Source organism: Corylus avellana, chromosome ca5 (genome assembly GCF_901000735.1).
Source record: "Corylus avellana chromosome ca5, CavTom2PMs-1.0".
In the NCBI taxonomy this organism is placed as follows: Eukaryota; Viridiplantae; Streptophyta; class Magnoliopsida; order Fagales; family Betulaceae; genus Corylus; species Corylus avellana.
In genome coordinates, this window is record NC_081545.1 from 11178696 (window position 1) to 11191541 (window position 12846).

At 34.6% G+C, this 12846-nt stretch overlaps 1 protein-coding gene across 1 annotated transcript; it reads left to right on the forward strand.

Annotated features, from left to right (window-relative positions):
• The first annotated feature begins 3856 nt into the window (after positions 1-3856).
• LOC132181763 (TMV resistance protein N-like) lies at positions 3857-8850 on the forward strand. The gene is made up of 6 exons (XM_059594998.1): positions 3857-4317; positions 4453-5162; positions 5289-5530; positions 6149-6421; positions 6515-8110; positions 8194-8850. Exons 1-6 carry the CDS (start codon positions 3857-3859, stop codon positions 8848-8850), a joined length of 3939 nt encoding a protein of 1312 aa, XP_059450981.1.
• The last annotated feature ends 3996 nt before the right edge of the window (positions 8851-12846 follow it).

Consider the following 12846-nt stretch of genomic DNA (forward strand, 5'->3'; position numbering starts at 1 on the left):
TACCTATTTGGGTCTTCCAGCTTTGGTTGGAAAATCCCGAAGAGTAGCTTTCAAAGGTATCATTGACAGGGTATGGAGGAAATTGCAGGACTGGAAGCTGAAATTTCTCTCCCAAGCGGGAAAAGAAATTTTGCTTAAGGCGGTTATTCAGGCGATACCATCCTATTGTATGAGTATTTTCCTCATACCAAAAGGCCTATGTTCGGAGATCAATTCCCAAATGAAAAAATTCTGGTGGGGCAATCAAGATAGCGGGAATCGTATCAATTGGATGTGTTGGGAAAAGATGGGGAAGGCCAAAACAGCTGGAGGTATGGGTTTTAGGGATTTTACCTACTTCAATAAGGCATTATTGGCCAAACAATGCTGGCGATTGTGGAAATCCCCGACTAGTCTTGTGGCCCAAATTATGCAAGCAAAGTATTATCCAAATGGGTCTATTTTGGAGGCTAGATTGGGTGACAGGCCGTCTTATGCTTGGAGGAGCATTCATAGCTCTTGTGGAGTTCTTCAGGAGGGCCTAATATGGCGCATTGGGAATGGAGACACTGTGCGTATCTGGAAGGATAGGTGGTTACCGAAACCATCTACATTCCATGTGGTCTCTCCCATGCGTGAACTCAGTTCGGATGCGACAGTGCGAGAACTCATTGATGAAGAGCAGCATGGGTGGAATCTGGAAAAACTGGAGAGAATTTTCCTTGAGGAGGAGGTTCAAGCCATTCTTTCCATTCCTATTAGTAGTACAAATCAGCCAGATGTTTTGATTTGGAGAGGGACGGCCAATGGCATGTTCTCCGTCAAAAGCGCTTATCATATGCAAGTAGACTTGGAAGCTTCAAAACTGGCTGAGAATTCATCTAGCAGGGGCACCAATGAGGTATGGAAAAAATTATGGGCTTTGGCGATTCCAAATGCGGAGAAAAATTTTATTTGGCGGGCTTGTCATGATATTTTACCCACCCGGGAAAATCTGCTCAAACGTAAAATCCTTCGAGACCCAATATGCCCTCTTTGTGGCTTCATGGTGGAGACTGGATTTCATGTTCTATGGCAGTGCCCTGCGGCTATGGATGTATGGGGCATGGGGCCAGTCAAATTTCAGAAGAGCCACTATGCAGGCCCAATGTTCCTGGATGTGGAAGACATGTTCAGCAAATGCACAGAAGAGGAGATGGCTCTTTTTGTGGGCTTAGCTCGGCGAATTTGGATGAGGCGTAACGACGTTCTGCATGGAGGTAATTTTTCTCATCCCGCAACTTTGATTCAGTTGACTGTTCGGGCGATAGAAGATTACAGGGCCGCTCACGAAGACCATCTTGCACCTACACTGGATAACGACGCTGGAGGTATGGTCCGTTGGGCAGCCCCGTGTACTGGATGGGTGAAAGCCAATTGGGACGCATCTATTGATCGTGCTTCTGGTCGCCTAGGCTGTGGTGTTGTCATTCGAGATGATCAGGGTCGTCTGATTAAGGCCAGATGCTTCTCGCGCCAGGGGTACCTTTCACCGGCTGCAGCTGAGTCTAAGGCTGCTTTGCTGGCCATTGATACCTGCTACGAGTTGGGATTCTCTCATGTCCAGTTGGAAGGGGATGCCAAAGGTATCATTGATGCTGTCAACTGTGCGGAGAATGATGGGAGTAGTCTGGGGCATTTGGTGGCTGATATGAAGGTGAAGCTTCAACTGTTTACTCAATGGCATATGTGTTTTGTGAAGAGAGCAGGGAATATGGTGGCACACCTTCTGTCGAGGTATGCTGTAAAACAGGGAATTGATAATGATTGGAGTGAGCCTCCTGAATGTATTTGTGATACCATTTTGCTAGAGCAATTAGCTCTAGTATAAGGAAGTTGCAATAAAATTTGTTCTTTTTCTCAAAAAAAAAAAAATGTCCTTTATAATTTTAAATAATAAAAAATTATTAAAAGAAACGGAACAATAGCTTGGCCGTGGCTTAGCGGTGGCTTAGTTTGGCAGCAATTTTTTTTTTTTTTAAATAGAAGTATTTTTAGAATTTAGAATTTATCGGTTAGCATTTAACAAAAAAATCCTTGACATCACATATTTTTTAGGGATAAATGCAAAATTGGTCCATGTATTGGCTTATTTTACAAATCACTCCTTGTGGTTTAAAAAATAATTTATAAGTCCACAGGATAGGCCAAAATATCATTTTACTCCTTGAAACCATTTTTCGTTAAATGACTTAACAGAAACCGTCTCATTGCCACGTCACACCCAATAAAAATGTGACACGTGTTTTTTTTATTTATGATTTTAAAAAATGACAGGTAACCTCTTCCATGTCATCTTGAGGCACCAGAACACACTCTCCATGTCATGTCAATTCTACGGTAAATAAACCTAAGCCCTATATCCCCACCATGCGTCTTCATCTTCCTTACCGATTCACTGTCCATCTTCAGGCGAGTTGTTGTGTTTCGTAGCACAACTAAAATCGCCGCCAGAGAACTGCCGGAAACGTCACAACAGTAAGCAGAGAATCATAAATAGAGAAAGGAGGTGCTAGTAAGTTCTGCAGCTTGCAAACTGTAACCTTTTCACCACAAATTGGGTTCAAACAATTGAAGTTTCAAATAAAGATATTACTCCAAAATGATATTTGATGTTCATCATTGTACCTACCAGTAAACCATAGAACAAAAAAAAAAAAAAAAACGACAGAGAGAGAGAGAGGGATAGATTCCGATGCCCAGAAACAATTTTCGAAGATGCTTCAATGCCCAAAAACAAATCCAAATTTCCAAATAAAGACTGCCAAAAAACGCACTACTCCAAAAACGTAGATACTCAAAAATCTCATAATAACTCACAGATAGAAGATGCCCAAAATCTTAAAAGCTTACTTGTCATTTTTTAAAACTATAAGTAAAAAAGAACACGTGTCTTATTTTTATTAGGTGTGAGGTGGCAATGAAACAGTTTCTATTAAGTCATTTAACGAAAAATGAATATAGAGGGTAAAATGTTATTTTGGCCTACTATAGGGACCTATAAATTGTTTTTTATACCACAATGAGTAATTTATAAATTAAGCCAACCACAAGAACCGGTTTTGCATTTATTCTAATTTTTTAAGTTTAAAACACTAAACAGAGAGTTTTTTAACTTTAAAAAATAATGACAAAATAAATTAAATTTTTTGAAGATTAATTAAAGTTTCAATCTTTATTTCGTGACGGGAGGGCCTTTATTTTTTTTAATCAATTTTGACCAATATCTGTGCATTTATTATCTTCCTTCTTTTAACACATTTAGATCGGAAAAGGATCCTCTCCATTTGAAAATTTTTCAATTTCTTTCGTTTAATGCATTTTGAAGGGTATTGTATTTAATGCACTACCATCATTAAAATTTTTGGACAATATTACTTTTCAAAAAAAAAAAAATTGAGGAATTTTGAAATGGAGACGATCATTTTCCGTTTAGATTGAAGGACAAAAATTCAACAATATTGGACCCACTTGAACATCACTTTCAACACGCGGCTTTGAATGGTGAAGAATGTTTGAAGTATGAGGACCAATATTTTATCGCAAATCAACGGTGAAGGATGCTTTTTATTTGTTTATTTGTTTTTTTTATCCCTTACATTGAATAATGTATTAAATTATTATTTTGGTTCACCGGCCGTCAAACACATTCAATGTTTGGTTGTTTGTACAAGGAAGTTGCCAACAAGTTTCTTCTTGGCCTTCTTTTTATGATGCCGCATCAGATTGTCTATTTCTCTTCCACTTAAGGATCTGTGGCACTTCTGCAACTGATCTCTCTCTAATTTTTTCTACAAAGCACCAGTCCTGCATACATAGATAGTGGATAACTTCTTCCATGGCCTCTTCATGGACTTATGATGTGTTCTTCTTGAGTTTTAGAGGTAAGGATACTCGCAACAATTTTACTGCCCATCTATATGATGCTTTGCGTCGAAATGAAATCAACACCTTCATGGATGACCAGCTTAGAAGCGGAGAAGAAATTTCACCGGCACTCCTCAAAGCCATTGAAGAGTCACAAATTTCGATCATTGTATTCTCTAAAAACTATGCATCATCCAGATGGTGCTTGAACGAGTTAATGAAGATCCTTGAGTGTAAAAGAACAAAGGGGCAACATGTTTTACCATTGTTTTATAATTTAGATCCGTCGGAAGTGCGGAATCAAACTAATAGTGTTGGAGAAGCATTTGTCAAGTATGGAGAGAGGTTCAAGAATGATGAAAATAAGGTACATGGGTGGAAGACAGTCCTAACAGAAGCGGCCAATTTGTCAGGAAAGCTTTTGGGAAACATGTATTTCTAAATACTCTTTTTATCTTATCCGAAGGAATTCTAGATTCTCTAAAACCTTCATTTACGTTGAGATCATACTTTGAAAATCAGTCATTTTTAACACAACATGTAATTTTACAAATTTTGTATTTGTAGGGACGAACCAGAATTTATTCACGAAATTATTGAATGGGTGAATTCAATATTAGTAAAAAAGACAGACTTGCAAGTTGCCCGGTATCCGGTTGGAATAGAGTCCCTTTTACAAGATATGAAGTTGCTTTTAGATATAGAGAACATTGTCAGTAAACAAATGGTAGGGATCTTCGGAACTGCTGGAGTTGGTAAGACAACTCTTGCCAAAGCCATTTACAACTCGATTGCTTCTCAGTTTGAAGGTTGTTGTTTTCTTGAAAACATTAGAGAAACTTCCAGCCAAACGGGTCTGATCCATTTGCAAAATAAACTTCTTTCTAAGATCCTAGAATGTTCAAGTATAATAGTTGACAATGTTGATCAAGGAATTACTTTGATAGAGCAGAGGCTTTGCCTAAAAAGAATACTTCTCGTTCTTGATGACGTGGATCATTCAGACCAAATAGAAAAGATTGTTGGAAATTGTGATTGGTTTGATTTAGGAAGTAGAGTCATCATAACAACAAGAGATGCACATTTACTAACTAAGTATCAAGCTTTAACCTACAGGGTGAGAGAATTGGATCACTACAAAGCTCTTCAGCTCTTTAGTTATCATGCGTTCAATAAAGATAGCCCTGATGATGGTTATGTGGAAGTCACAAACGATGTAATAAATTATGCCGGAGGATTACCACTAGCTTTAGTAGTGCTAGGCTCAGCTCTTAAAGGTAAAGATATACCTTATTGGAAAAGTAAATTGGATGAGTACAAAAGAATTCCTCACAAGGATATTCAAAAAATACTTAGAATAAGTTTTGATGTTATGGATGAAAATGCGAAGAATGTTTTCCTAGACACCGTGTGTTTCTTCAAAGGAAAGGAGGTAGGATATGTCACAAAAATACTAGGTAGTTGTGGCATCAAAGAGCTAATGGACAGGCGTCTGATAACTGAGTCTAACAAATTATTGGAGATGCATGACTTATTGCAAGAAATGGATAGAGAAATTGTTCGACAAGAATCACCCAAAGAACCTGGCAAGCGTAGTAGATTGTGGTTTCATGAAGATGTTCGTAATGTTCTAGAAGGAAACACGGTAAGACTTATGTTAAAATATATTCTAATTTTATTTTTGTTTCTTTTTCAATTGCTAAGCTATTAGAAAAGCATTGACCTCTTTTTTCATTTGCATAAGAAATACTTCCTGTTTGGTTAAATTTTCAAAGCTCTTTAATTTCCATTCTCAAATGCTGAAAAGTCTTTTCAAATGCCCTTAATTACTCTCTCTTTCTCTCTCTCTCTTTTTATTATTATTTTTTTTTATGAACAAGGGTAATATATGTTGAGAAATAATCTCACATTGCTTGTGGACAAGATCTTGGGCATCTTTATAAGAAGTGGGCAACCCTCTCTTATTGAACCGGTTTTATGAGATGAGCTAGACCCACAAATTTCTTCAATATATATATATATATATATATATATATATATATATATATATAAGACAAATCAATTTTGAGAATGTGATGATCTTTCACTTTAGGACCCTAATAATAATAATAATAAAAAATACTCATTTTGAAAATGTAAGAAAAAAAACAAAAAAGAAGAAATATTTATCAAGAGATGAATTATAGTTCTAGCAAGAGTTAAAATATGAAGAACTATATGTTACAGTTTTACTGATACACTTTACTATAAATTGTCTTGTTAGGGAACAAACAAAGTTGAGGGCATATTGATAAATTTGCCCGAAGAAGACGTGATACGCTTGAGTCCCAAAGTTTTCAAGAAAATGAAAAGGCTCAGAATTTTTATAAACAATAATGCATGCATTTTTGAAGAGCCTAGTTTTCTTTCTAATGAATTAAGAGTGCTTGATTGGCCTAAATATCCTGGAGAATTTTTGCCATCTACTTTTTGTGGAAAGAACCTTGTCATTCTAAGCATGCCTCATAGCAATCTCAATGAATTGGAGGGAGTCCAGGTAAAATTATTGTTTTTAATATTTCTTGCTTTCAATTACATTGTAAACTTCTTTCAAAGTAAAAATTAATTTATTTCCTCTTTTTCTTGACAGAATTTCGTAAACTTGACATCTATGAATTTCTCTGATTGTGAATTCCTTAAAAAAATCCCTGATGTTTCTAGGATTCCAAATTTAGAGAAATTGGATCTTGGTTATTGCAAGAATTTAGTTGAAGTTCATCATTCAGTTGGATTCCTCGATAAGCTCATTTCTTTGTTTGCTAGAGAATGCACTAATCTTAGATGTTTTCCGAGAAGCTTCAAGTTGAGATCTCTCAAATATCTTAATCTTAGTTTTTGCTCAAGACTTAAGAACTTCCCTGAAATTGAGTGTGAAATGGAATGTTTAAAGTACATCAACTTAAACAATAGTGGTATAGAGGAATTGCCATCGTCCATTGGGTACCTCGTTGGGGTTGAAAGATTATTTCTTTGTGGGTGCACAAATCTTAAGAATCTTCCAGATAACATTCATCGGTTGCAAAATTTAATGTGGCTTTCTCTCAGCGATTGTACAAGTATGAAAGAACTTCCTCCATCCATTGGGTACTTGGGCAAGATTAGAAGAATAGATCTAGGTTTTTGCAAAAACCTCATGACTCTTCCAGATAACATAAATCAATTGCAAGATTTAATGCATCTTTTTCTCGATGGTAGTGGTATAAAAGAATTTCCTTCATCCATTGGGTACCTGGGTAGTATTGAAGAATTATATCTCGGTGATTGCACAAACCTTATGAATCTTCCAGATACCATTTATCAGTTGCAACATTTAAAGTATCTGAATCTCGCTGGTAATACAAAAGTTGTTGAGTTTCTAAAGAAGGGGGAAGATATTTTATCGATGGAGAAATTTGCAATTTCATCATGGGCAGAATCACTCCAATTGTCACCTCCACCAAATACAAGCGATTCTAATGATTCTAATGATGGTTGTTCCTCGGCATCATTTCCAAAACTTCAAGAATTGGATCTTAGTAATTGTGCCCCATCACAATCAAATTTTTGTAGGATCTTAGCTTTTTACTCCTCATTAGAGACATTAGATCTATCAGGGAGCGATATTGTAACCCTTCCTCCATACGTAAGAAGATTTGTCGGATTGAAGTCCCTTTCTTTGAATAAATGCAAGCAACTTCGAGAAATTCTAGGACTTCCACCGAATGTAAGAGAAGTGTATGCTAAGAGCTGTGTATCTTTGGAAATATTTTTAGAACAAGCTAGAAGCTCTCTTGAATTGTTTAATACGTGCGACCCACCAGAGCCCGTGGAGGCTGGAACGGTACGTTCCACACTGCTATCGCTGAATCTTGGCAATAGTGTCCTAACAGAATTAGATTTCGCGACTCAACATGAATGCCCTTTCAATTTGGAAATTCTATGTCTATCAAGTAGCAGTATTGTTAGCCTTCCTACGTGGGTCAACAAATTTGTTGCATTGGAAGAGCTTAACTTGGACAGTTGCAAGCAACTTCGTGAAACTCCAGAACTTCCACCAAGTATAAGATCGATAAATTTGAGCCAATGCTCGTCATTGGAAAGACATAAATTTGGTGATATACGTGATTTACCAATGCTTCGGTGGATTGACTTGTCTGATTGCTCTGAACATATAAACAATGATGTACAAATGCATTTATTGAGTCAGGTATCTCTCTCTCTCTCTCTCTCTCGTATGCATATGTGTATACATGTTAGTATGTGCCTTGATTTGTTGTCATATATGTGTAGGTGCATCTTAAGGACCGTTACTTTGGATGTATATATCCGGGAAATAAGATTCCAGAATTCTTCAGCCATCGTAAAGAGGTTTCAAATACAAATTGGTGTGAAATAGATATCAATGAGCCTATACATTTGGGTTCGAAGAATGCAAGATTTGCTTTCTCTGCTGTTTTTGGAAGACCGGATGGACAAGTTGAGGAAGGTACTGTAATGTGTGTTGAAGTCATCATTAATGGTCATGAAATCTTTTGTCTTGACCGAGTACATATTTCAACCAGCTCAGATCATGTATGGTTGCTTTACCGTGGTTCGTTCGATTCTCAGATAATGATGGGTACTCTTCGAGTTCAATTTACATGCAAGGATGTAAATGAAAATCCTTCAAAGTCGGTGTTCTTGAAAAGTTGCGGATTCCATCTAGAACACAGATATCAAGAGAATACAATAGGTTTAACGGACGGTGTTCAACTTTCTAAGAGACACCGTGATGATGATGACGACGATGACAAGTTTGAATCCAATTGGTACCCACACCAAGAAAGGCATTCTTCAATGCTCCAGACTAGTTTAACCTTGGGCCTTAGAGTTTCAGATGCAGAGGATATGCCTCTATGTGAATCACAACCACTGAACCACATCAATCAAATCACAGACAAAACTTAAACTAGCAACCTTGTTTTCACTTTTGTTTCTCCAAGTAGTCCATAATGCTTGTTAAATTTGTTTTGGGCTCAATATTGAATGCGGAGGCTTCAGAGGGTTGTTTCTTTATTCGCCCACTTATATTTTGCTAGTTTGGAGACAATCATGCTATATTTCGAATCCTTGGTGGAATTGACAAATGGGGTTCCATATGTAAATGAGTGGGTTTGTGCAGGCAACTATTTGGGACAGATTTACTAGCTTGGGTTCTAATAATGTAAGTGCTTCACTTATTTGGACTCCTATTTTTTAATTAAGGTTTGGATTATTATTATTATAAAAATCATTACAAGTGAATTTTGGCTTCTATAGAAAGAGGAGGGGGAAGATTCAAAGCCGATTTTGTTTCCTCTTGAAATTATTATTGCTTTATTTGAGGGGCTTCATGTAGGGCATATTTCACGATTTCATTTTTGTTGGGGAGAGAAACATTAAAGGAGTTAAATAAGAGTAAATTAATATATATATTAGGATATCATTTCTAGCCCAAAAACCTATGATAATGGGCTTGGGTCATTTAGGTATATTAACCACTCTTATTCTAGATCTTTATATTTTTTCAATGTGGGATACAAACTTCACAAGTATATGCACAACAATTTTGCTTTGGGCTTGTGCGTTATGCAGAATTTGCGTAATGTGGAAAGGCTGTTCACATGCTGCAAATTTCATGTTAGTGGTGTTACTCTCTGTTGCCTCGATCTTCTAATAATTCTTTTTTGTTAAGTGTTAAAAGGTCAAATTGTCCACGTGATTTTAATCTGTGACTTGCAATTCTTGGTTAAAGTCTTACTACTCTAAAATGAGTCATAGTTTTTATTTGTCATGTTGTAAGCCCACCTTTGTAAGACTCAAATTACAATTGGTAATAGCTACATATTTGTTTTCTTGTTTTATTTGTGCAAGTATTATGCTAAGGCATTTCTTAATCATGGCCATGCTCTTTTGTAAATTGTAAGATTGGAATTGACCGGACGATTCAAAGATTTGGTCATTCATGCAATTTTGCTTAATGAGTTCTTTGATGAAAATTTAGTTTTTGGGGCCTTATAGTTATATCTTTTAGGGATAAAGCTTAGATGAACATAAACTTTGCTTAAATTATTCTTTTACTTCAAGGTTTAGTTAAATTTTTCACATATTTTCCTTTTTCCATGTTTTTCAGTTTTTTTTCTCTGTTTTATTTTATTTTATTTTATTTTTTTTTAATTCATCTCCTAAGAATTCTATGATATTAAGAATGACATTTTTTTTTAATTGAAATTGGTACTGCTATATAAGGTTTTCATTTGGGGGACAGAAAGGATCTTGCAATCATATGGATAAAGTATGCATATGTACCAAAATTCTTATAGTGTGTTCAGTAAGGATATAAATTTTCTACAATTCATCTTTTTTGTGGAACAAAAGTGCTATTCACTTTAATCGGAGTACGATTCTCTCAATTTTAAATGAAATGTGTTGTGTCCATTTTATGGTCAGGGTTGAAAGCTTGTGCATCCAACCCATGTATATGAAGTTAATATTAACACGTTTTTAAAAAAATTTAAATAATGTAAAATATTCTTAACCATGTTGTTAGATACATATATCAACTTTAAATCTTAACCATTAAATGAATACTCTTCATTTAAAAATGGAGAGGATCTTTGTCTACTTTAATCACATACTAGCTTGGGTTCCACATGTTTTTTTGTTCTCAATATTTATTTTTATTTTTTATTTTTTTTCCAAATACACTTCTTAAAATTTTACCAAACTAAATTTTCATTGATCAACCCACATGCAACACTTTTTTAAAATGTGGCCTCTACTAAATCAATTCTAAATTTACACATTTTTCAAAATCCAAAACACTTCTCAGAACTATATCAAACATAGCGACTTTCAATAATTTGTTATTCCTTTTACAATAACAAATAAAAAAAATGATGAATAATATTACAAAAGAGCTTAGTAAATGAAATGCTTTTAATTAAAAAAAAAAGGTTAAATAACAATTTAGTCCCTGCATTGATAGATTCTATTAGTGTGCCATGTCAACAACAATAAATGATGACACGTGTTGAAGTAAAAAATTAATTTTTTTTTTTTTTAAAAAAAAAATAGGGGACAGCCGCCATCTTGTGAGATAGGGCGGCCAGTCAATTGAGCTATCCCTTAGGAATATACTCTGTTAAATTATTATTTATTTCAACAGCTTAAACTAGTAAAAAGAAGTAAATTTAATTATTTAATTAATACTTTCACAGTAATTTTTAGAGACAAGTGATTAACATGATATTAGAATAGGTTTTGAGTTTAGATATTATCTATGTAATTCTTAATTCATTTTAATTAGATACTATGTGTTAGTTCTTACTTATTAAGTAAGAGTATTAGAATATTATTATTTAAATATTAGTTCAATTTTTTTATTAATCTAAACTTTTGAAATAAGTAATAATTTAAATAATAATAATCACCACCTAATGAAATATTATTATATGCAGGTTCAGAAGGTAGGCTTCAAATTAAAGCATAGAGTTAAAGGTAGGATGACATTTATTCTTTTTTTTTCTTTTTTTCTTTTTTTTTAAAGGAATCGAGCCATAGTCTATAGTGGTTTTGATCTAACTTTTAAACACCTGAAAAATGAGGTTGAGGATTTGAAGAAACCAAAGTAGGCGGTTGGGAAGCCTCTAAAAAGGAAGAGGCAAGGACAGTTGCAAAGAGATAAATTTGAAGAAGCAAGAAAAAGAGCCAACTTACATTGGCCAATGGTGGGAGAATCATCCTCTCCATTTCCTTTGAAATTGAGAAGAGTCGGTCCTCCTTTTTATAAGGGCAGAATGGCCCCAAAAAAGAGTGAAATGATCATTTTACCCTTATAAAATAAATGATTGGCTCCTCTCAATTTCCTTTGAAATGGAGAGGATCTTGGTCCGTCAATGACTACACCATTTTCATTTAATTTTTAATTTTTAGAGATAAGTGGTTAACATATACTAGAAGAGGTTTTGAGTTTAGATATTATCTATGTAATTCATAGTTCATAGTTCATTTTAATTAGATATTATATGTGTTAATTAGTTCTTACTTATTAAGTAAGAATATTGTTATTTAAATGATTAGGTTCGATTTTTTATTAATCTAAATTTTAAAAATAAGTAATAATTTAAATAATAATAATTACAGCCTAATGAAATATTATTAAATGCATGTTCGGAAGGTAGGCTTCAAAAGCATAGAGTTAAAGGTAGGATGGCATTTTTTTTTTTTAACTAAAAAAGGTAGGAAGATTTGTATTATAAAAAATAAAATAAAAAAGGAAAATACACTTTACCGCTTCTGGAGCATACACTCATTTTCGTTTTAACATCCAATATTTAAAAAGTGACACTTAACCCCCACAAAGTTTAACACAGTAACAAAAAAACCCATCCATTACTTTTGGGCGTGAATTTGGACGGAAACCTAAGGGCATGCCACTCATGTGACATTTTTTAACCAAAAAGTTCAAAAATGCCCTCACGGGGTAAAGTGTAAACATAAATTACTCCGGGGGGTAAAGTGTAAACATAAAAAAAATTATAAAAAAAAAAAAAAAAACTCAGGTTAATTACCTCTTTAGTACTAAGGTTCTCACATTTTTTTTCTCTCACCTAGATTACAAATCGTATAACAGATGGTACATGATTTATGGAAAAAGACCAATTTAGTACTTTTGTCACATTTTGTTAGCACAAACTAACGGATTGCTACGTGTCACTCCAAAAAAATGCCACATGTCCTAAAAATATTTAGCGCCACATATCCTAAAAAATAAAAATAATTAAAAAAAAAATCAAAAAAGATAAACCCTAAAAAAGTTAACACATATAATACAGTGCCGAGCACACAAAGTGGTTCCTCATTCCTCTCCAAGAACACCAAGGAAAACTCTCAAAAGCTCACAACAACACTCGATCAAGGTTT